The sequence below is a fragment of the Tupaia chinensis genome, unplaced genomic scaffold, assembly GCF_000334495.1.
Source record: "Tupaia chinensis unplaced genomic scaffold, TupChi_1.0 Scaffold000477_1, whole genome shotgun sequence".
In the NCBI taxonomy this organism is placed as follows: Eukaryota; Metazoa; Chordata; class Mammalia; order Scandentia; family Tupaiidae; genus Tupaia; species Tupaia belangeri.
The window spans coordinates 2,223,515-2,245,269 of record NW_006159986.1 but is presented as its reverse complement, the minus strand read 5'-3'; the positions used below and the strand labels follow the sequence as shown (position 1 = coordinate 2,245,269).

Below are 21,755 nucleotides of genomic sequence, written 5' to 3'. Positions count from 1 at the left end.
GCTGAACCTGGGAAGTCATAAAAAGCATCAGAACAGTTCTTCCATTTGCTAGAATGGATCCTGAGTATTCCTTCCAGAGGTGTCAGGTGTGACCTGATTTCAAGCTTCCTAAGAAGGTCAATTCTTACATAAAGAAAAAACTGTTGACATATCAAGAGCCTACTTTAAAAAAGCACTTTTCAGTTTTTCAGAGGTCTTATCTTCCAAATCAGAAAAAAAAAAAAAAAAGAAAAGAAAAGAAAAATAAAGTATGCAACATCCTAATTACAAGGTTTTAAAATCCTTGAAAATTCAAACTCCAGGATCAACCTGAACAATGCCATGGACTCCTCGCTTCCTGCCACAGCTGTTTCTGAAACTATATCTCACTCCTTTGAGTGATCATGAATGGATAGCTTACATTGGGTTTTCTAAAGGAAACAAATAAAAAAGGTAAGTGGCAAACTTTAAGAAGCTTAAGATTTAGAAAGAAGTGTCTATTACTTATCCAACAGCCAGCCACTGCTTTCTTACTGCGTCTAAGGCACTGGGTGGTGCTGAGGATACCAGTAATCATATAATTTGAAGAAGAAAAATTCCTTATGACAACCTAACTCTACTCCACCCAGCTTTTCTTTTATTTTTTTTCTTTGTATAACACATATTAATGAAAATGATTATTGAATTATTTCTATATCAATGAATTTTCATTATACATAAATCATGTACTTGTTGATCTGGCCAAGGACAGGGAGGAGGCACCCTATTCAGATTAGAGAGAGTGAACTCTTCAACTGCAACACCTTTCTCGCTGCCTATAAAAGGTTAACCTTTCTGGCTTGTTGATACTGCTTTCTCTCCGGTTGTCACGACCTGAAACGCCATGTCACTCTCAGTGCGGGCTTCAGGACTGTCTCGAAGGCTGTCCTCCCAGAATGGGACAGCGGGCAGATCCAGGGGCATGTCAGCTTCTAGTGCTGGAAGTAGCTACGGGGGGAGTGCCTTCGGCTTGGGAGCTGGCTATGGGGGAGGCTTTTCTGCTGCTTCCATGTTTGGCTCTGGTTCTGGCTTTGGTGGTGGCTCTGGCAGTTCCTTGGCAGGAGGTCTAGGCACTGGTTATGGAGGAGCCCTAGGAGGTGGCTTTGGAGGGCTGGGGATGGGGCTAGGGGGAGGCACAGGAGGAGGCTTTGGTGGACTGGGGATTGGATTTGGGGCGAGCACAGGAGGTGGCTCTCTGGGTCTTTCCTCGGGCAATGATGGAGGCCTTCTGACTGGGTCAGAAAAAGAAACCATGCAAAATCTTAATGACAGATTAGCGTCTTATCTGGATAAGGTTAGAGCTCTAGAAGAGGCCAATACTGAGCTAGAAAACAAAATTCGGGAATGGTATGAAACCCGAGGAACTGGGACTGGAGACTCTGGGTCCCAGAGTGATTACAGTAAATACTACCCACTGATCGAAGACCTCAGAAATAAGGTGAGAATATATTTTTGGAGGGGCTTTGGGAATTTTTTTTATTGTTATTACAGTATTTCATAGTGATTATCGTGATTATCACCTACAACTTAAATATTCTTCTGTTTGACTCTATTTGGAGAATTTTCTCATCTCAGGATGTTTAGTTCCATTTCATCATGTACCATAAAGTGTTTGTAATTTCCACCATCTTTCTGTTAAAAAGTCTTAGTTTATTTATTTTTCAATATTGTTTCATAAATATATTTTCTTAGAAAAGTGAAACTGCCTTAAACTCTTTATAAAGCAGTTTCAAACAACACCCTTTTGACCTTTGTGTCAAATATGTATCTGTATAATGCTAGCATTGGAAGACTTCATTCCGAGCGTCTCCCTGTTTTGCCAGATCATTTCTGCCAACATTGGAAATGCCCAGCTCATCTTGCAGATCGACAACGCAAGGCTGGCTGCCGAGGACTTCAGAATGAAGTGAGCAGGACACGCTGCTGCTCCCTGACCTGCCCCACCATTTCTTCCTATCCTCCATTTTCCTGCTTTCATTGATGGCAAATATTCAAATATTCTGAAGTTCACATGCTCCACACATTTAGTGTTTTGGTAAATTCACAAAGGGCATTCTAGAAAGTAATTAGAATTAAACATAATTCACATTATGTGTCATTATATTATAAACTGTTTAAGCCTAGAGCTATGGGTTATATTTATAACATGATACTATTACAAATTATATCAATGTCCTAAACCTTGATTTTCCAGTGTATCAAAATAAATTTATAGGAACCAGCCGATGGTGTAATGGTTACATCACCGGACTCCCACATCGTTGACCGCGGTTCACGTCCTGGACCCGGTGGCTTAAACCTCACGCAGGGCACGCGTGCGTGTGTGTCCAAGATCCCAAGAGGAGAATGGAGGAGAAGGGATTGCAGCGTGGCCATCCCCCGTGGGGGATGATTTCTTACTTTCTGTCTCTCTGTCTTTCTCTGTCCCTCTGGTGAGCGCATGCACAAAAAATCTCTAAAAAAAAAAAAAAAAGAATTTATAATGTTTTCACCAAGGGGTTAAATGAGACAACTGTTTACTTGGTGATGCAGACAACTGAAAGATTAACCATGAACTTAGTTTTACATCCCTCGTCCTTTCCCATACCTCACACTCCCAGAAATAAGAAATAAATACTAACTTCCTTTTAGCTTCTCAAAATTTCCACATAACAAGTTGCAGTGGTAATGATACTAAATGTGAAAAATCCTGCTAAAAGCTACTAAAATAGTATCAACGTTTTAAATTAAATCATTAGGAAAGGTTAAAAAAAATAGCTTATTTTATTTTCAAGTGCATTAGAAGCTCCAGCTAAGGAGAGGGGCTGCTGCTCTCTGAGCCATAGGAGTTTATCGCTCATAGAAAAGTATCTCATTTTTCTTTCCCTTTCAACTGAACAGTAAACAATAATTAAAGAAAGAAAGAAAGAAAGAAAGAAAGAAAGAAAGAAAGAAAGAAAGAAAGAAAGAAAGAAAAGAAAATGTTACAAAACTGTATCATCTGCAACTATTTTTAAAGAGTGGCACAAATTTATGTGCCTTACACAAAAGAGCTCTGAAGACAGTCAGGGACTTTTCAATGATTGTGCTGATTCTCTAAACCGTTTTGCACTTGGTTTTCAGGTATGAGAATGAGCTGGCCCTGCGCCAGACGGTGGAGGCCGACATCAACGGCCTGCGCAGGGTGCTGGACGAGCTGACCCTGGCCAGGGCCGACCTGGAGATGCAGATCGAGAGCCTCACTGAAGAATTGGCTTACCTGAAGAAGAACCACGAGGAGGTCAGAAGCTACTTTTTTCCCCTCTGTTCGAAAAAGTTACAATTTCAGATTTGCAAGTCCAGAGTTAGAATATGGAGGATACATGATCTCCCTGTTAGGAGGGCCATTTGTTTTGGATTTCTGTATATGTATATGTTTGCTTACGTGTATATGCATGTGCTTTCTCTGTGTGCGTTCACATGTGCACATGTGCGCACAAATTAAGTTTAGTGCATTAGAGGTCCTTTCTGCTTTTGTCATTTTCATCGTTAGATAATGACAATAAGAATTTTTTTTCTTTTAGAGAGATTTTTGCTGTAGGGTGCGTGCACTCGCTGGATAGAGAGAGACAGACAGAAACCAAGAAATCACTCCCCCAGGGCGATGGCCACGTTGCAGTCTTTTCTCCTCCATTCTTTTCTCAGGATGTTGGGCACACATGCACATGCACTCAGTGTAAATTTTAAGCCACCTGGTCCAGGACCAAACCATGGTTGACTACATGGGAATCCAGCAACATAACCATTATGCTATCTGTAATTGTCTTGATTTAGTAATTTAAAAAAATATAAAGTAGTTCTAAAGTTAAAAAACGAAAGCCTATAAATTACACAGAAAGTTCTATATGTTAGAGAAACTGGTTATACCAATTAATATGCACATGAACCTTGATGTGCTGCAGTGTGTATCAGAGACTGGTGTAGAATGGATGCTGGCAATGGACAACTAAAGAAGTTTCCACTAGATTTTTAATGATTGGAGTATAAAACGTGTGCAAGCCTAGGTACTGTCTGCAGCCCTGAGTTTGGAACTGTAGCTGAATCCCTCCAGTAATGTATATACTAAGCCTTCCACTTCTGTAAAGGTAGATCCTCAAGAAACATAGTCAGCTTACCCAGTAGAGCCTGTGGTGATTTCGGAGGACTGTGATAACACCTTCTTTTAAAATCAGAAGAAAAATATGAATTTTTAGGTTAAAGATTTAATACATTGTCTTAATATTTTTGTCTTTTTACAAGGCAGTGATAAAATGCTTTTTTTTTTAGTATTTCTGTGGAGGAAGAGGCCCAAGAAAGCAAAAGTACCTGGCACCTACAAAAATCACAATAGGCCCTCATCCCCTCTCCCTCACTTTGTCCCCAGGAGCTCCAAACTTTCCGGTCAGGTGGCCCGGGCGAGGTTAGTGTAGAAATGGACGCTGCTCCAGGAGTAGACCTCACCAGGCTCCTCAACGACATGAGGTCTCAGTATGAAACCATCGCGGAGCAGAATCGGAAGGACGCAGAAGCCTGGTTCATTGAAAAGGTAACACAAATAAAAACTAAAGGTTTTGATGCATTCTCAAAAAGACTTGTGAGTCAGTGCTCATTTCCCCTGGGCGCTTTTGCCGTTGCAGAGCGGAGAGCTCAGGAAGGAGATCAGCACCAACACGGAGCAGCTTCAGAGCAGCAAGAGCGAGATCACTGACCTGAGGCGCGCGCTTCAAAACCTGGATATCGAGCTTCAGTCCCAGCTCGCTATGGTAGGCGCGCGCAAACAGACGCAGCACCACTTGAACTTCCAGAGAAAATGTTGCCTAAAATCGTGTTAGAACATGGACTGCCCTCCTCTTTTCAGTCTTCCCCATTGTTAGGTCTATACCATTTCCCTCCCCTGTGCAGAAGAAATCCCTGGAGGACTCGTTGGCTGAAACCGAGGGTGACTACTGCAGCCAGCTCTCCCAGGTGCAGCAGCTCATCGGAAACCTAGAGGCACAGCTGGTGCAGATGCGCGCGGACGCAGAGCGCCAGAACACGGAGTACCAGCGGCTGCTGAATGTCAAGGCCCGACTGGAGATGGAGATCGAGACCTACCGCCGCCTGCTGGATGGGGGACCCCCAGGGTGAATAGATAACCTTCAAAATAACCTTGAGGGGAAGACACACAGTGGACACGGACACTTGATGCAGGGTTTGCTGCAACAGAAGGAGGGGTTCTTTAGTTTATAGAAAATGACCAAAAACAAACAAACAAACAAGCCTATTGTAGCAAGCTTTCCAAAAGTAATCACATTCTGGACCAGGGGGAAGAACTCAGGACTGCAAATCGAGATATCTCAGTTCTCAGACCAGATGTTCCATTCATTGCCAGGTAGCTTCACTTTGTGATGACATCTCCCTCGTTTTCTTACAGTGATGGCTTCGACGAAAGTTTATCTTTGACAAACTCCAAATCTCAAGCACAGTCCATTGATTCCTCTAAAGGTACGCAGATTGTCTAACAGTCACTCACGATACATCAGAATCACATCATTGACTGAAATTATAAGATATAATTGAATATCCCATTATTGATAACTTAAAGCATATTTATATTCCACGCCAAAGGGGAAAACATTTATGCATCTTTGCTGCAAAATAAATAGTCTATACTGTATCAAAATGTCTGGTAAGCCCAGGAAGGACAAAAACCTACTCAGCAAAGACATATGATAAGCACTTTTTTATTTTCCTTTGTTCACAGGACAACACTAAATACATTTCATTTTCATTGGATAAATCACATTTCTTAAAAAAAAAATGTACAAGTCACTTCTGAAAGTTTAAACGTGATGGACTGTATCAACCAATACCTAATTTAGAAGTTTAGGTGAAAAAGCGCTCAATCTTTTATTAATATTTAAAAACTAACTTTTGCCCCCTTTGTTCCATTTTTATCTTTAGATCCAAACAAAACCCGAAAAATCAAGACAATTGTGGTGGAAGAGGTGAATGGTGAGGTGGTCTCGTCCCAAGTTCAGGAAATTCAAGAACTAATGTAAAATTTTGCCATGGGGCTTGTTTGTCTTATGATTGGTTCCTTTGGAATGAGAAATTTACAAATAGAAATTATTCTTCTTGAAATGAGAAACTGTATTAATTCAATCTCTATTCTTATCTGTTCCGTTTTCTTTGGATTCCCTATTCACACTGAATCCTTTTTGCTTTTCTGAAATAATTTTCAACTGCAGGTCATTGTGGTTATGTTGGTCTATGTTTGTCTTCAAGCCAAAATTAATCTTCCTGGACTTGGAATAGTCTTTAATGAACTTTCTTTTGGTGATCTGGAAGATTTTTCTAATCATAGAGCTTTTATTATTGTTTAAATAGAATTAATTATAATAAAATATGAATGATAATAATGTGAAATGTGTGCCTTTTGATTCCAACAATAATTTCAAGGCCATAGAGAGGGGTTTTTGAGATACTGACAATAAAGTACATAAACCTCGGCACAAGGATGTCAGAGTTGGAGACCACACTGAAAAACATTTTTAAGACATTCTATCTTTTTTGTCAGTCCATCAAGGTTGCTGTCCACTACAAGGGATAATACCTGTCTTATTCATTTTTTAGCATCTTCTTTCATGCAGTCAAGTAATACTTATTATCTGGCCCCTACAGCATGCTAGATGGGAAACTCAGTGATGCATAAGACCTAGTCCTTGCCTTGAGGGGCTCACAGTTGATGCCAGAGGCGAACATGTGCCAGGAAGGGTGGTAGTCAGATAGGCTGAATAGAAGTTCAAAGGACATATGGAAGAAGAAGTGAACTACTTGTCAAAGAGCAAATCAATGCTTCATACATAAGTTGACCAGGCATAAAAGGAAGAACAGGAACGTGACAAATACATGTGAGAAGATGCAAAGATGTGAAGGAACATTGCTTTTTTCTCCTTTGTCCTATTTAGCAGTAGTGCGGCCCAGAGTGGGGTTTCTGTTGGGGGTATGGCAGACCCACAAGTCAATATCAGAAACCAAGTTCAGTATTGGGGTAGAAGGTAACCAAAGTCTAAGCCTGAGTAGATGGTGGTTCAATCTATATAGATTGCCAATTCAAAACCCTCATAAGAAAACCAAATATGAATTTAATAACTGAGAACCAATGCTCTGAGGCCTGATGGGTTCAAAGTCTGGCTCTGCTTCTAGCAAGTAACTTAAGCTCTAGGAGTCTGAGTTTCCTGATCTTTAAAGTAAAAATGAGGGACCAGGAGTTGGCATAATGGCTCTGTCACTGGACTCCCATGTACTTGACCGCGGTCCCGGACCCAGTGGCTTAAAGTCATGCCGGGCTCATGTGCATGCGTGCCCAAGATCCCAAGAGAAGAATGGAGGAGAAGGGATTGTGCATGGCCATCCCCCCTGGGGGGTGACTTCTCACTTTCTGTCTCTCTGTCTCTCTCTTTCTGGCAAGCACATGGGCCAAATAGCAAAAATCTCTCAAAAAAAAAAAAAGTAAAAGTAAAAATGATAGTGATGATGGAATCTGCTTCATGGGGTGAATTTAGTGATTTAAGAAGGTAACATACATAAAGCATTGGACTGGCACCTCAAAAGTACTCAATATTCATATCTTATTCTTATTTACTTCATGGAACCAAAACAGGCTGGAGAAAACAGGGGAAGGAAATGCAAGAAAAACCAAAGGGAGAAGAAGGGAGAGGGAGGAGTCCTGCAAGTCTGGAGGAATTCCAGAGCTGAGTGCTCAAGCCCGATAAGGGCTAGTATGCCATTTTTAGTTGACTTGCTGAAGTCATGTTTTCTTTTAATATTTTTAATGGTTTCAAGTCCTCCATTCATCTCACTTTATTACAAATTCAGCTCTCCCAGTTTAGCCTTCATCATCCAGCGCACATCCTAGCAGAACTTCACCTTTCAGACCCAAACAGATTATCAAGGTCCCATCCTGAAAGATCCATAACCCCCAAGTAACAAATGATATGCCACTAACCTGTTACTCAAAAGTCCTGCAAATACTTACATTCTAAGTAACACGTTTCCTTACAGCTACATCCAGAGGGCATGAGTCCCAAAGGAATAAGTACTTTCGAATAAATATAAAACCACTGATAATTTCTTGGCTATTATTTTAGTTTCTCAGCATTCCCTTCTTTTGGAAACACTCTCCCCCACCCCACCCCCAGTGGGGCTCCCAAAGATACCACTTCACTCTAAGCTTTTCTCAGATTTCTCTCTGGGATCTCTGAATGTTGGCCCAATCCTGTCTTCTCTCTATAATCACTCCACAAATCTCATTGCATACCATGGCTCTAAATACCGCCTGCACATTGATTTCTTCTTGTGGTAGCCTCCGAGATGGCCCCAGTGACCCCCATCTCTTGGTATTCACGCCCTCATGTAGTCCCCTCCCACAATCAATAGAGAGCAGACCTTTTGGGGAAGTGACAGGAGCTGACTTGAGAGAATAGGTCACAGAGGTGTTGCCGTTCTACCTTCACCTCCTGGATGGCATGTTCTGGAGGAAGTCAGCAGCTCCCAAGTTAATATCATGAGAAACAAACTACCTGGAAGAAAAAAAAAATCAATGGTTTCATAAAATTTTCCACTAAAGCTCCAATAGCTAGGACTTCATGGAACAGCCAGCCTGTTCAAAACAACAGCCCTCTTCTGAGAACTCCTGAGTCAGAATATCCTAGAGTCTTCACTTGGCAAAAGAAATATTAGATTTCCTATATTCCGAGTTCACTTTGCCCTATTCTCATTGCCAAGAAACGCAACTAGCACAGCATTTGTCTTAAGTCTGTTCAGGCTACATGAACAAAATACCTTAGATTGGGTGGTTCATAAATGACAGAAAGATATTTTTTAGTTCGGGAGACAGATTCAGTGTCTGGTAAGGGGCTCCCTCCTGGTTCACAGACAGCACCTTCTCACCATGTCTTCACAGCATTAAGAGCAAGGCAGTTCTCTGGGGCCTCGTTTTCCCATTCACCACCACTCTGCTCTCATGACCTAATCGCCTCCCAAAGGGCCACCTCCTAATGCCATCGCACTGGTGCATAGGCTTCAACATACAAATTGGCGGTGACTGGAGGGGAGACCACAGAAGTGCCCTTATGAGATCCCAGCCCTCATTCACTAGACCACAGGCTCTAACTCAATGCAAACCTAAAAGGTCCCTTGTATTCAGCAAGTAACGAATTGCAGAAGTGAAAGGTTTCCAAGAAAAAGAACTTACAAGAAAAATCCTCAGTAAAGGATCAGACAGCAAAAGAAAATAATGTTGTTTACAACTATTTTAAAATCTAAAATTTTACAAATTAAAAACTTTGCTTCTATTTTGCATTTGTTGTATGAGTAAAGTTAAATAAATAGTGTACATATTAAACTATGATAGCAGTTATCTCTTGAGAATTAGCAAGGGATTTGGAGACTTTCATTTCTTTGTGCGTGTGTGTGTGTGTGTGTGCGCGCGTGTGTGTGCCTGTATGTACATGCATGAACGTGTGGTGCTTTCTTGTAGACAGGGTTCTTGTCTGTCGCAATCCTGCCTCAGCCTTCTAGGGAGCTAAGGACCACGGGCCCACACCACCACAAATGACTTTTTAGAGTGGGTTAGGAATTAAACCTTGGCCTTTATTATTTTTTTTAATTTTATACACTTAATCACTGCACATCACTTTGCTTGTAAGTTGAATTTACACAATGTGAATAGCCCCAGCCTGCCAAGCAGCAGTGTCCATCACACGCTACCAAAGCTGGGCCTCTTTTGTACATTGGTTTAAAATGTGTAACAAACAGCATATATGACTCTGATAATTAAAAAAAAAAATGTAGTTTTCCGAATCAAATGGGTTTGTAAATAGGTCACAGTAGGAAAGAAACGACCTGAAAAAACAACCAAGGGTTGCCAAGGCAATATTTCTTTAGGCTTGATAAGAGTGCCACCTGCTGGAATCTCAGGAAATAAACTTTAATCTTGCTGTTTGAGCCACTTAAGATATATTCAATATTAGAAAGGGGTTTTTTTAGTTTTGTTTATTTATTTATATTATTATTTATTAATTCAATCACTATACATCATTTAGATTGTAAAGAGACATGTACATGCATGAACGTGTGGTGCTTTCTTGTAGACAGGGTCTTGTCTGTCGCAATCCTGCCTCAGCCTTCTAGGGAGCTAAGGACCACGGGCCCACACCACCACAAATGACTTTTTAGAGTGGGTTAGGAATTAAACCTTGGCCTTTATTATTTTTTTTAATTTTATACACTTAATCACTGCACATCACTTTGCTTGTAAGTTGAATTTACACAATGTGAATAGCCCCAGCCTGCCAAGCAGCAGTGTCCATCACACGCTACCAAAGCTGGGCCTCTTTTGTACATTGGTTTAAAATGTGTAACAAACAGCATATATGACTCTGATAATTAAAAAAAAAAATGTAGTTTTCCGAATCAAATGGGTTTGTAAATAGGTCACAGTAGGAAAGAAACGACCTGAAAAAACAACCAAGGGTTGCCAAGGCAATATTTCTTTAGGCTTGATAAGAGTGCCACCTGCTGGAATCTCAGGAAATAAACTTTAATCTTGCTGTTTGAGCCACTTAAGATATATTCTATATTAGAAAGGGGTTTTTTTAGTTTTGTTTATTTATTTATATTATTATTTATTAATTCAATCACTATACATCATTTAGATTGTAAAGAGACTTTATCCAGCACGATATACACCTCAGTCCAGCCTAGTTGAGAATACTATACACATCCTCATCAACAAATAATAAACCATATCTGTGTCCCACAAATGTCTTATATCTCTATTTTTCCCCAAATTGCCTTTCCTATGCTCTTCCCCTCCAATACTCTTTCCACTTTGTCTCTAGTGTCCATAACAATTTTTCATGCTTGTATGTCTTCCAATCTTTCAGTCTCTATAGAAAGTTTATTTTTAAGAGAAAGAAAGAGTGGGGAAGAGGATACATCTCTTGTTAAAGTGTCAAGTTAAAAATAAATAAATAAAACTGTCTTTTTAATTAATACTTCCTTTTCAGAAACTGAACCAGTAAGGAGTCAGTTCTATAAGGCATAATTATTATTTAGTATTTGGAACACCAGACAACCAATATGAACTAATCAAATGGAAGTAGGACAGCTTGAGGTTTAGCAGGTCTCCCACCATTCTGAAATTAAGAAGGACTTCTAAAGAGAACAATCTAACCAAGTACTGAGTCACAAGGAGGTCTATGAGAAATGGTTAGATGAGAAACTAGCAATGGGTATTTGAAAATAAAACAGGAATCAGGATAAAGCAACTGACTCTGATTGACTAAACTGAGGAATGATTTGCATGTGCTCTTATTTATAAATACTGAGCAAGTGTTCGGCTTTTTAAGACAACTTGATGGTGCTTGTTGACCATCTGCCTGTAATGAATTGCAGAAATACACTCCCTTCTTCTCTAGCCTCTGCCTCTTATTTCATTGACCACAGTAAGAAGTAGCTGGACTTAGCTGACTTGTAACATGACACTTAAAATTATACTCAAATACTCAGGGCCAAAAGATGGTATGGTGGTTAAGGCACTGCACTTCCACTAGGAGTGAACATGGTTTGAGTCTGAATTTGGCAGCTTATTTTCTCTCTCTCTCTCGTCAAATTAAAAATAAATAAAATTAAATAAATAATTTTTATTTAATATATACGCATACACATTATATAGTATACACACACATATTTGTCCCATTTTAAGTGTGAGTGTATACTATATGTGTGTGTGTATATATATCTGTATATGTGTTTGTGTGTGTGTGTGTGTGTGTGTATAGAGAGAGAAAGAGAGAAAGAGATGAGGAGAAAGGATTATGGCATGACCATCCCCCATGGGGGTGATTTTTTCACTTTCTTTTTTTTGGAGAGGTTTTTCTTTTTGCTATAGGGTGCATGCACTCTCCAGAAAGACAGAGAGAGACAGAGAGACAGAAAGGAAGAAATCACCCCCTCCCCCAGGGGGGGATGGCCACGCCGCAATCCCTTTTCCTCCATTCTCCTCTCAGGATCTTGGGCACGCACACACACGTGCCCAGCATGAGTTTTAAGCCACTGGGTCCGGGACATGAACCGCGGTCAACTACATGGGAGTCCAGTGACATAGCCATTACGCTAACTGTTGGTCCCAGTTTTTTTCACTTTCTCTCTCTCTCTTTCTCTCTTCCTCTCCCACCACAAGCACACATGCCCTCTGGCAAATGAAAAAAAATTAAATAAAAGTTATTGCTGTCACAGTCAGCAACATATTTATTTTTAAAAATTTTTATGACCAGAATTCATAGTTGAAAAATAATCACCCGATGAATACATAAAATATGCCAAACCCACATAATAGAATAAACTTGTCAATGAAAAAGGATGGAATGACACAGACACCGTGGATAAATTTCAAAACCATTAGACTGATCTAAAGCCAGACACAAAGAATACATACCATATGACTCCATTTACATGAAATTCTAGGAGGGACGAATTTCATCTATAGTGACAGCAGGCAGATCAGTGGTCACCCGAGTTGAAAGGAGTGGATAGTAAGAATTAGCAACATAGTTAACTGGAATAAGGCACACAACCTTTAAGACTGATGGAAATGTTCCCTATTTTAATCATGGCAATGGTAAGAGTCAATAAACCACACACTTAAAAGGGGACATTTTGAACCAGCAGATGGTATAATGGTTACGTCGCTGGACTCCCACATAGTCGATAGCGATTCAAGTCCCAGACCCAGTGGCAGCTTAAAATACACCAGGCACATGTGCAAGCATTCCTAAATTCCCAAGAGAATAATGGAGAAGGAATTGTGGTGTGGCCATCCCCCAGGAGGATTATCTCTCTCTCTCTCTCTCTCTCTCTCTCTCTCTCTCTCTCTCTCTCTCTCTTTCTCTCTCTCTCTCTCTCTCTCTCCCTCCCTCCCTCTCTCTCTTTCTCTCTCTCTCTTTCGCTCTCTCTCTCTCTGGTGAGTGCACACGCCCTATAGCAAAAATCTATTTTAAAAAAAGGGAGTACATTTCATTGTATGTAAATCATACCTCAATAAAGTTATTTTTCAGATAATAATAACTGAATAGTCTTGTCTTCATGTTGCCGTGTTGAAAGCACAGAAAGGCCACATGAGATCCTTAGTAGGGCACTTGGACCAGCTGGCACTGGCTCTTACGTGCTCATGGTAAACAGTGAGGCATTTTCCCTGCTGGCTATTAAACCACTGACAGCTTGACATTGGCACTGTGAGAATATTTATCCCATGGAACTTATGTACAAGGCGTCTTCAAAAAGTTCATGGAAAATGTGTATCATGAGAAAACTATGCATGGGATTTAAAAAATATATTTTTTGCCAAAATGAACCAGCACTTCAATTCCATTTTCCATGAACTTTTGAAGCTCCCTCATATTCCCCCAGAGTTGTTTTACACCAGCACACCATTGAGCATAGTGGTTAAGAGCAGATTCAGAGGCTGATAGTTTAAGTTTGGGGACTACCTCAGTCACTTTGTAGTGGTTTTATTTACCTCTCTGTTCTTCAATCTATAAAATTAGGGCAAAATAGTATCTTCCTCATACAATAGTTACAAGGATTCCATGAGTCAACCACACATGGCAACCAGTGCAACACAGTAACCTTAGCTGTTATTATTATACAAAGAAAAAACAAATCACTCTACAACTAGAGAAATGAACTAATTTGCATATTTTTCCCAGACTTATTTATTCTTTTCCTCCCCTTTATGCATACTCCTAAACAATTTCAATTTTGAAAAAGAAATGTGCAATTTTCTTTATATAAAATATTTCTTCTTAGCTGACTGCTAAGGGATAGAGTTTTCTCATCTAATATATGGGAGAGAAGAATAATAACTATCCTCCTTAGAAGAATCAAATAAGCTAGTTTCTGTTGAAGGGGTATTGTAAGTGGTTTTGTACATGCTAAGATTAATGGCTCTGCTCAATTTACAAGAAAATATAGAGTATACAAAATAGATTGAGGAAAACCTAGGCATTCTTAGAGATCATCACTCGCAATTTTGCAGATTTTTTTCTTAAACTAGTATAGTGTAACTTATAGCAAAGTCATGAATAAATGCAGTGTTTTAAATGCATGCAATACTGCACTTGCTTCGTCAACACATATACTAAATGCATGCACTACTGTCTGCAAAATCCAGAATAGATATTTAAACTTTATAGAATAAAAAAGGTGAACATCAAGCCTTTCAGAAACAATTTCTACACTCACTCTGGCCTTGAAATTGATTGTGAATTTTAGTTGCTAAAAATTTTAGTTGCTATACAATATTCTTAATAAAATATAATTTTTCTTCAAAATCATGGAAACACAATTTAGAAACACACTTGTAAATAAAGCATACTAATGAAGTAGCCCTCAGTGAGCAGTAAGAACTAATAGAAACTAGATGATACTTCAGGCCTTGTTCGGTGAGTCATTTTACTTAGAACATTTTACTCAACCTGAGATGATTCACCTTTTAGAAAAATACATCACCACATATAATCACATTAGCCCAGCATTTTAGAATCATGAAAAACATCATATATACAGGACACTGTGAGCTTGGTTGGTAAGAATGTGTTTGCTTCAGTTATTGACCCGGATGTAGTTACTGACCTCCTAAAGTTATACATACATAAAGTTTCTGCTGAGAAAAGTGTATCCATTTTAAAACAAGTTCATTGATTTGAAAATACCACAGGATTTTTAAAAAATCACTTAAGTATGCAATTTCACATTTCTGATGAAGAGAACTACAGATACAACTTTTTTTACATTTGAAGTGTATTTTTTATTTTTTTAAACAACATCCCATTGATTTACTTATGTAAACCATGTGGTGCCCCATGCAAGGCATCACATATCCATCTATGTGTGTGTTCACTGATTGGCAAACTATAGCACCAACTATACAAGTAGCCTCAGTTTTTATTAACTAGAAGCAAATACGTGATAAAGTTTCATACATGCTTTTCTTCAACACATTGAAATAAATGGAATACAGTAAGTCATCATTTTTAATTGGAAAAAGTGTCACTGCCCCACGCATAATATATGCTGATTATTTGACAAAGCTGTGAGGAGGAGGAGTCGGCTTCTTTTGGAAAACATGACACTTTCTCATTCATCTTTATTAATTTTTTAAAGGAGCAACTGATATTATTAAACAGATATGTTCAGGGCACGTTTTTAAAGCATGATACTCTCAACTATTTAATTACATTTTATATGTATCTTATACTACATAAAAGTACCTCCAAGATATTTTATAATGTTTTCATTGGATACCCATTTTAAACAACCTTATTGATTCTGGATGACAGAGTAATTTTAATGATAAAGTTCCCTATCTTATCTAATAAGTGACTGAGTAGGCTGATAAATAATAAAATAAATGTTATCATTATTTTGAAAAAAAAATACACAATCAGTGTCCAATCGAGAGGTAATCCTGGAGCCAAAACTACAGAATTAGATCCAGACTACAGAATTCACCAGTGATGTTGTGAATTAAAGCACAACCATAAAGCCCAGTTTCCTATCTCCTTATTCAGTGGCTAGGGAGAGGGAAAATCCTCCAGGGGCTGACGACGTGAAGTTCAAAGAGTTTTACTCAATGCCTCACTGGAGACTTCAGAGGAAGTTTTCTCTATAGGGCTGAAGAGCTAGGAAAACTGAATGCTCGCCAATGGGAAGAGGAGAATGGCTGAAGGGGAAGGTAGGTCTCAGCAGGGAGGAGAACCTGATGAACATTTCATTCATCATTATCATGATTATCTGTCACCTCCAGGGTGCACAGGGAACAGATGCATGACAGAAGAGATGATTTCTGAGGAGTTAAAAGACAATATAATATTGCAATTCCCAAGATAAAGAGCTGAACTAGCAGATTACACAATTATTTGTCAATTTATCCAGAGGGTGATATTTTAGCTGCATTTTCCAAAGTAGTGGCATGCTGAAAACCTAATCATATAAAACTACATTTAAAAAATGTGTCACATGTTTTATAAAACACTTCCTATATAAATATATATACAAACACTTTATATCATCATGATAATTTATCTCTAAACCACAAATCTCTTTAGGATTTTTATGGATCATTTATGTTTGGTTTGGTCAGGAAAAAAAAAATCACCAATTAAGGAAACATTTTGACAGATTTTTAGGGCCAGCCCTGTGACCTAGCGTTTAAGGAACTTGGATCCCACATGGCCAACTTCAGTTCAAATTCTGGCCTCAGAGTCTTGAAAAACATTGACCATGTGTGCATGCATACCCAAAATCCTGAGAGGACAGAGAAATGGAGATGGGACTGCAGCATGATCATGCCACATTGGGGGATGCTCTCTCTCCCTCTCTCTGTTTCTCTCTGGCAAGCGCACACAGCCTCTAGCAATTGAAAAATAAAAATTAAATAATAAATAAACTGGTTTTTACATTTCAGTCAAACTGAACACTAGCTAAACAAACCAAGAAAATTTATTCCTCCATACTAGTTACTTTTAGAAGTTCTTCAATTGTAGCTTTTTAACTAGGTCAAGCTCCATGTCTCCTGAATCTGAAGATTTGTTTATTCATCCACTCCATAAATATTCTAAGCATAAATATTCTAGGTCATAGCTGGCATTTTGCCTCCTAAATACCTGTGAGCTAATTACTTTCCTCCATTCCTCCACCACCACCAACACCACCCTCACCCAAGCCATTGTTCGTTGCCTATCTCTCAGATGATCACAAGACTTCCACTTGCATCCTCCCTACTATCCATTCTCTCCATCACAGCTGTGGGGATCATTTTGAAAATATAATCCAATCTTATCACTCCATTATTTAAAAATCTTCAAAGGCTTCCAACTGTCTTTGAAATAAAGATGAAAATCCAGTAAGTTCTAGCCTGGCCCTTCTCTCCTTCTCAAATTGTGTACTTCCTCTATCTTCACCAACCTACCGGCCTTCTTTTAGTTTTCATTTTGTTTTATGAGTTTCAGGGGTTTGTTTGTTTGTTTGGTTTGGTTTGCGGTTGTTTGGGTTTTTTTGTTTTTTGGGTTCTTTTTTTGTTTTTTTTTTTTGTGGGTTTTTTTTTTTTGAGATATACAACATAATGTTTTGATAACATAGTGAAGAAATTACTATATCAAATAAATTCTTTCTTTATTGATTTTATTTCTTGAGAGACAGACAGACAGAAATAGTTATATTCAATAGGCTCTCAGCACCCTGTAATCCTCCCCTTCCTTCCCTCTACCCAGCCTTCCTCTCAGCCAGGATCTCAAGTTGACCTGAATCCAAACCACACCACCTGTATCACTGCAGCTGGGCCATAGTCAAGTAAATTCCAGCACCTGAGCCTTCCCACTCTAGCACCTTCTCACAGATTTCCCATTATCTAGAATACAATCCCAACCCCTCCCCCGCCCCCCCATTTTGACTTGGTTAGCTCCTACTCATCAGTCAGGTCTCAATTCAAATGTCACCTCCTCTGAGAAGCCCTGACTAACCTCTGTGCCCATCTTTCCCCCCACAGCCAATTTAGGCTCTCTCCCATTATACATTTTCATAGTGTGCTGAAGCTTTCCTCCATAGCTATTAGCACAATTTTCAATTGCATATTTCTTTGTTGGACTATTGAAATAATGCCTGATTCCCCTACTGCACGCTCTCTAAAGGCAGGGCTCACATATCCCTGGCATCTAGCACAGTGCACAAAACAGCACAGTAAGCCCACTGACAAGGAGGCTATCAAGACTTGTTGAATATACGTGTACCAAATTGCATATAGTCATTAGACTATTCACTCAATAAAAACTTGAATAATGCCTGCATTACTCACTAGGGAGTCCCAATACTTGGCATGAGCTATCGCATTAAAGGTATGAATATTGAGTGGTGGCGATCTATTCCTTCCACTATTTACTTGAAATACTCATTAGATTTTTATCCACTTACTTATTTTTCCACCCCTCATCTTTGGTAAGACTGAATGTGCAAACCCTAGCCTATCAAGATAGCAGCTAAGCAGTGTCCATCATAAAGGAGGCATGAAGAGGATGCCTTGAATATATTTGATTCTATTTGTTTTGGTTACTCTATTTAATATATGCCTGAGTCACATGGAAACAAATTCCACTTACTCTCTTCTCCTTAAATCTTAATAAGGGAATTAGGCCAATTGTCAGGGACTTAAGAAACCACTAAGAAGTTGTTTGCAATCTACTGAGATACTTGTTGAATTCAACTAAAATTTTCAGAAAACCCTCAACATATTTGACACTCTACGAGGACATAATACTTCTTTATTCAAAACATACAAACCTTAACTAGGCAATTTCACAAGGCATATTGATATAAATCATATTGCTCAATACCTGGTGACTCAGTAGAAAGTGATCTTCAGTTTCAGCAAGCAGTCTTTGAATTCATAAGCCTTTTTTTTTTTTTAAGGAAATTAACCTCTAGACTTTTTCCCATACATCTAAAAAATGTTAGAAGTTGTTTTCACAAAAAGAGAAACTTGGTTATATGAACTATTTCTACTTCTTTTTCTTTCTTCATTTTTGCTACAGGGCATGTGCATTCACCAGAGACAAGAGACAGAGAGAGAGAGAGAAGGAAAGGGACAAATATTAATTTGTCTCAATCAAATTAATATTTACTGGGCATTACAGAAGCAACTGTGAGCACAGACATAGACATATGCAAATAACTTTACCTTGAGGTAAGGTATTGTGTGTGTGTCTGTGTAAAACCTATAGCAACCTATCTATGAGAGAAAATGAAGACGAGTTGCTATAAAAGTTTGGAAGAGGAAGAGAATATATAGGGCTTGTATATAAGGACCATGCTTAGAGCAGAAGCAGTATATGAGCGAATCCTTGAAAAGTATGGGAAATTTCAATGCATGGTGTTAAATGGCAGTTGACAGTCAAGAGCAGGCCAAAGAGCATCTCCACTGGAATGCTTTCCTGTAAGACTACATGTCTACCTTCTAATAACCTTAAGTTCCTCTGCCACAGTGGTCAGTACTTTATTTTCTTAACATGAATTTTTGTGTCTGATTCCTCCTCAAAGGCAGGACCATGTATTATTGGCCATCCAGAATTAGACCCCCCCCCAATACTTAATGCAGCATCTGGCAGAGGTGGGTATGCCAAATACATGTTGATTGAAAGAAACATCATGATTGTTTACACATGATTAAAAGACTCGGGGGAAAAGAGCAGCTGAAATCCAATCACTAAACTTGGCATTTGGCACAATTTTATAAAAGCATACATTAATTGAATTTCATGTTAGTTCCAACTATGTTGTCACATAGGAAAAGCTCTGTATATTTATCACCAAAAATTACAAAATCTGGGAATAAAAATATAATATGTTTTGATCACTATACTATACCAAGTCAGACACAGAAAAACAAAAACCATAATATCATGAAGTACCTTCTGAAGAACTTTGTTGGGAAGAATGTCCTACTCAGTAGTGGGACAACAGCAAAACTTAACAGTTGAGCAGCCCAGAAGAAAAACTATGAATAGTCAGGGAAAGTTTGCTTAGAGGGAACTACAAATCCAATATGCACTGGTGGATTTTGCAATAACTCCATGTTGCAATAAATAAATATGATTTTAACTGAAGGAGGAAGATAATTATAGTTTAAGAGCCAGCTAGTTAATCAACACCACAATCAGAAATGTCTGAGTGACAAGCCTTGGCCCCACACCCAAGAAAGGAGGGTGAACCCAAAATGTTAGTAAAGCAAATTTCCATTACAAATGTAAGCAAGATATCTGCCACCCTGAAACCAAGCTGGGGAGAGAACATTCATGCTGCTAATGATTAATGATCAAATGTAAGTGATTTCTATAAATTCAAATAACAAGAAATGCTGTATTGTATTATATCTCTGGAAGTAGTAGTATGCTGAAGATTGATCCAATAAAATAAAACACAATTAGCATGTATTCTTTTATTTATTTATTTATTTATTTATTTATTTATTTTTAGGTTTTTGCCATGGGGTGCTTGCTTGCACTTTCTGAGAGAAATAAAGACATGGAAAGTGATAAATCACGCCCCCCCCCCAGGCTGGATATCCATGCCTCAATCCCTCTCCTCCATCCTCCTCTCAGGACTCTGGACACACTCAAACATCTGCCCAGCATGATTTTCAAGCAGATGGGTCAGGGCCTCAGACCTCAGTTGGCCATGTAGGAGTCCAGCACCAGAAACACCATGCCACCTGCAAGCCCCAGTATGTATTCTTAGAAAGCAAGAAAAAATATTCCTTTGGATAATACTACAAACAGGAAAAAAAAAAAAAGTGAAATCAACACCATAGATTTAGAAGTGATCCAAGTAAAGGCAAACTACGTGATAATAGAAGTTAAAACTGTGACATCTAAGGTATGGTTGCATGAATTGGTGATCCTTTACCTTGGAAAATAAAAATCTAGGAGGCACAGTAACCTTTGTCAAATACTCAAGACACAGCATCAGCAAAGCTATCATCTATGAGGCAGAAGAAAAGCTATATTCTGTATGGCAGATTGCAGTTTAGTATAAAGATGTTTTTAGGAGTCGGCAGGTGGCATGGTGGTTGAGGGCACTGGACTCTCACATGGCTAACTACGGTTCAAGTCTGGGACTCATTTTTTAAAATAATGTGTTATTTCTTTTATACATTCAATCATGTTATTTAGCTTGCAAAGTGAATATTCCACATGTGTACATTTCTCACCAGTCCAGTTGATAATTCTTTTTCTTTTTTTGGGGGGGGGAGGTTTTTGCTATAGGGCACATGTGCTCGCCAAACAGACAGAGAGACAGAGAGCGAGAAATCACCCCCCAGGGGGGATGGCCACGCCACAATCCCTTCTCCTCCATTCTCCTCTCGGGATCCTAGGCACGCACACACACGCACTCGGCGTGAGTTTTAAGCCACCGGGTCCGGGACTCGAACCGCAGTTGACTATGTGGGAGTCCAGCGACATAGCCATTACGCTAACTGCTGGTCCCCGGTTGATAGTTCTATGAAGTTATCTTCAACAGTTAATACCCCATTTCTTTGTCCCATTAATGCTTTGTCTCTCTATTTTTCTCCTTAATGTTCTTCCTCAGACTCTACTCCTTCACCCACTCTTTTCCCATACTATATCTGGTATTCACAACCATTTACTGTGTTTTTATATCTTTTAGTCATTCTGTTTTGGTCATAGAGTGCGGATACTCCATATATATTAAGTGGAGACATACAATGTCTCTCCCTCATAGTCTGGCTTGCTTCACTCAGCAGTAAATCTTCCACATTCATTCACTTTCTGTCAAAAGCCAAGGTCTTGTTTTTTACAACTGAGTAGTATTCCATATGTGCTGCACTTTTTCAATCCATTCATCTGTTCACGGGCATTTGGGTTGGTTCCATGTCCTAGCAATTGTGAATAATGCTGCAATAAACACCAATGTGCAAGCACTTTTCTGATCAAGAATTCTTCTGTTCTTTGGGTAGATACCAAGGAGTGGGACTGCTGGATCATATGGTAGTTCTATTTGTAGATTTTTGAGGAATCTCCAAACTGTTCTCTCCAGTGGCTGGACCAATTTACATTCCCACCAGCAGTGTAAGAGAGTTCCCCTTTCATCACACCCTGCCAGCACTTACCTTTTTTTAAAAA

General features: G+C 39.1%; 1 protein-coding gene and 1 long non-coding RNA gene across 4 annotated transcripts in view; one reads left to right on the top strand and one right to left on the bottom strand.

The window, feature by feature from the left end:
* The first annotated feature begins 862 nt into the window (after positions 1–862).
* On the top strand, positions 863–7,277 carry KRT12 (keratin 12). 2 transcript variants are annotated; one of them, XM_006155953.3, is made up of 9 exons: positions 863–1,115; positions 1,158–1,456; positions 1,842–1,924; positions 3,121–3,277; positions 4,400–4,561; positions 4,653–4,778; positions 4,918–5,138; positions 5,429–5,499; positions 5,959–7,277. In XM_006155953.3, the coding sequence occupies exons 1-9, from the start codon at positions 863–865 to the stop codon at positions 6,054–6,056; spliced, it is 1,470 nt and encodes a 489-aa protein (XP_006156015.1). In that variant the 3' UTR covers positions 6,057–7,277. The 2 variants fall into 2 exon arrangements, with proteins under 2 accessions (XP_006156015.1, XP_006156014.1); XM_006155952.3 differs by having other exon boundaries at positions 863–1,456.
* The window catches only part of LOC102469899 (uncharacterized), a 44,393-nt gene continuing 27,795 nt past the window's right edge, over positions 5,158–21,755 (bottom strand). For both annotated transcript variants that reach the window (XR_003550610.1, XR_335630.3), the window contains 2 exons: positions 8,446–8,579; positions 5,158–5,551 (listed from right to left, as the gene is read on the bottom strand). This is a non-coding gene — a long non-coding RNA (uncharacterized LOC102469899). The remainder of the gene's footprint in view (positions 5,552–8,445; positions 8,580–21,755) is intronic.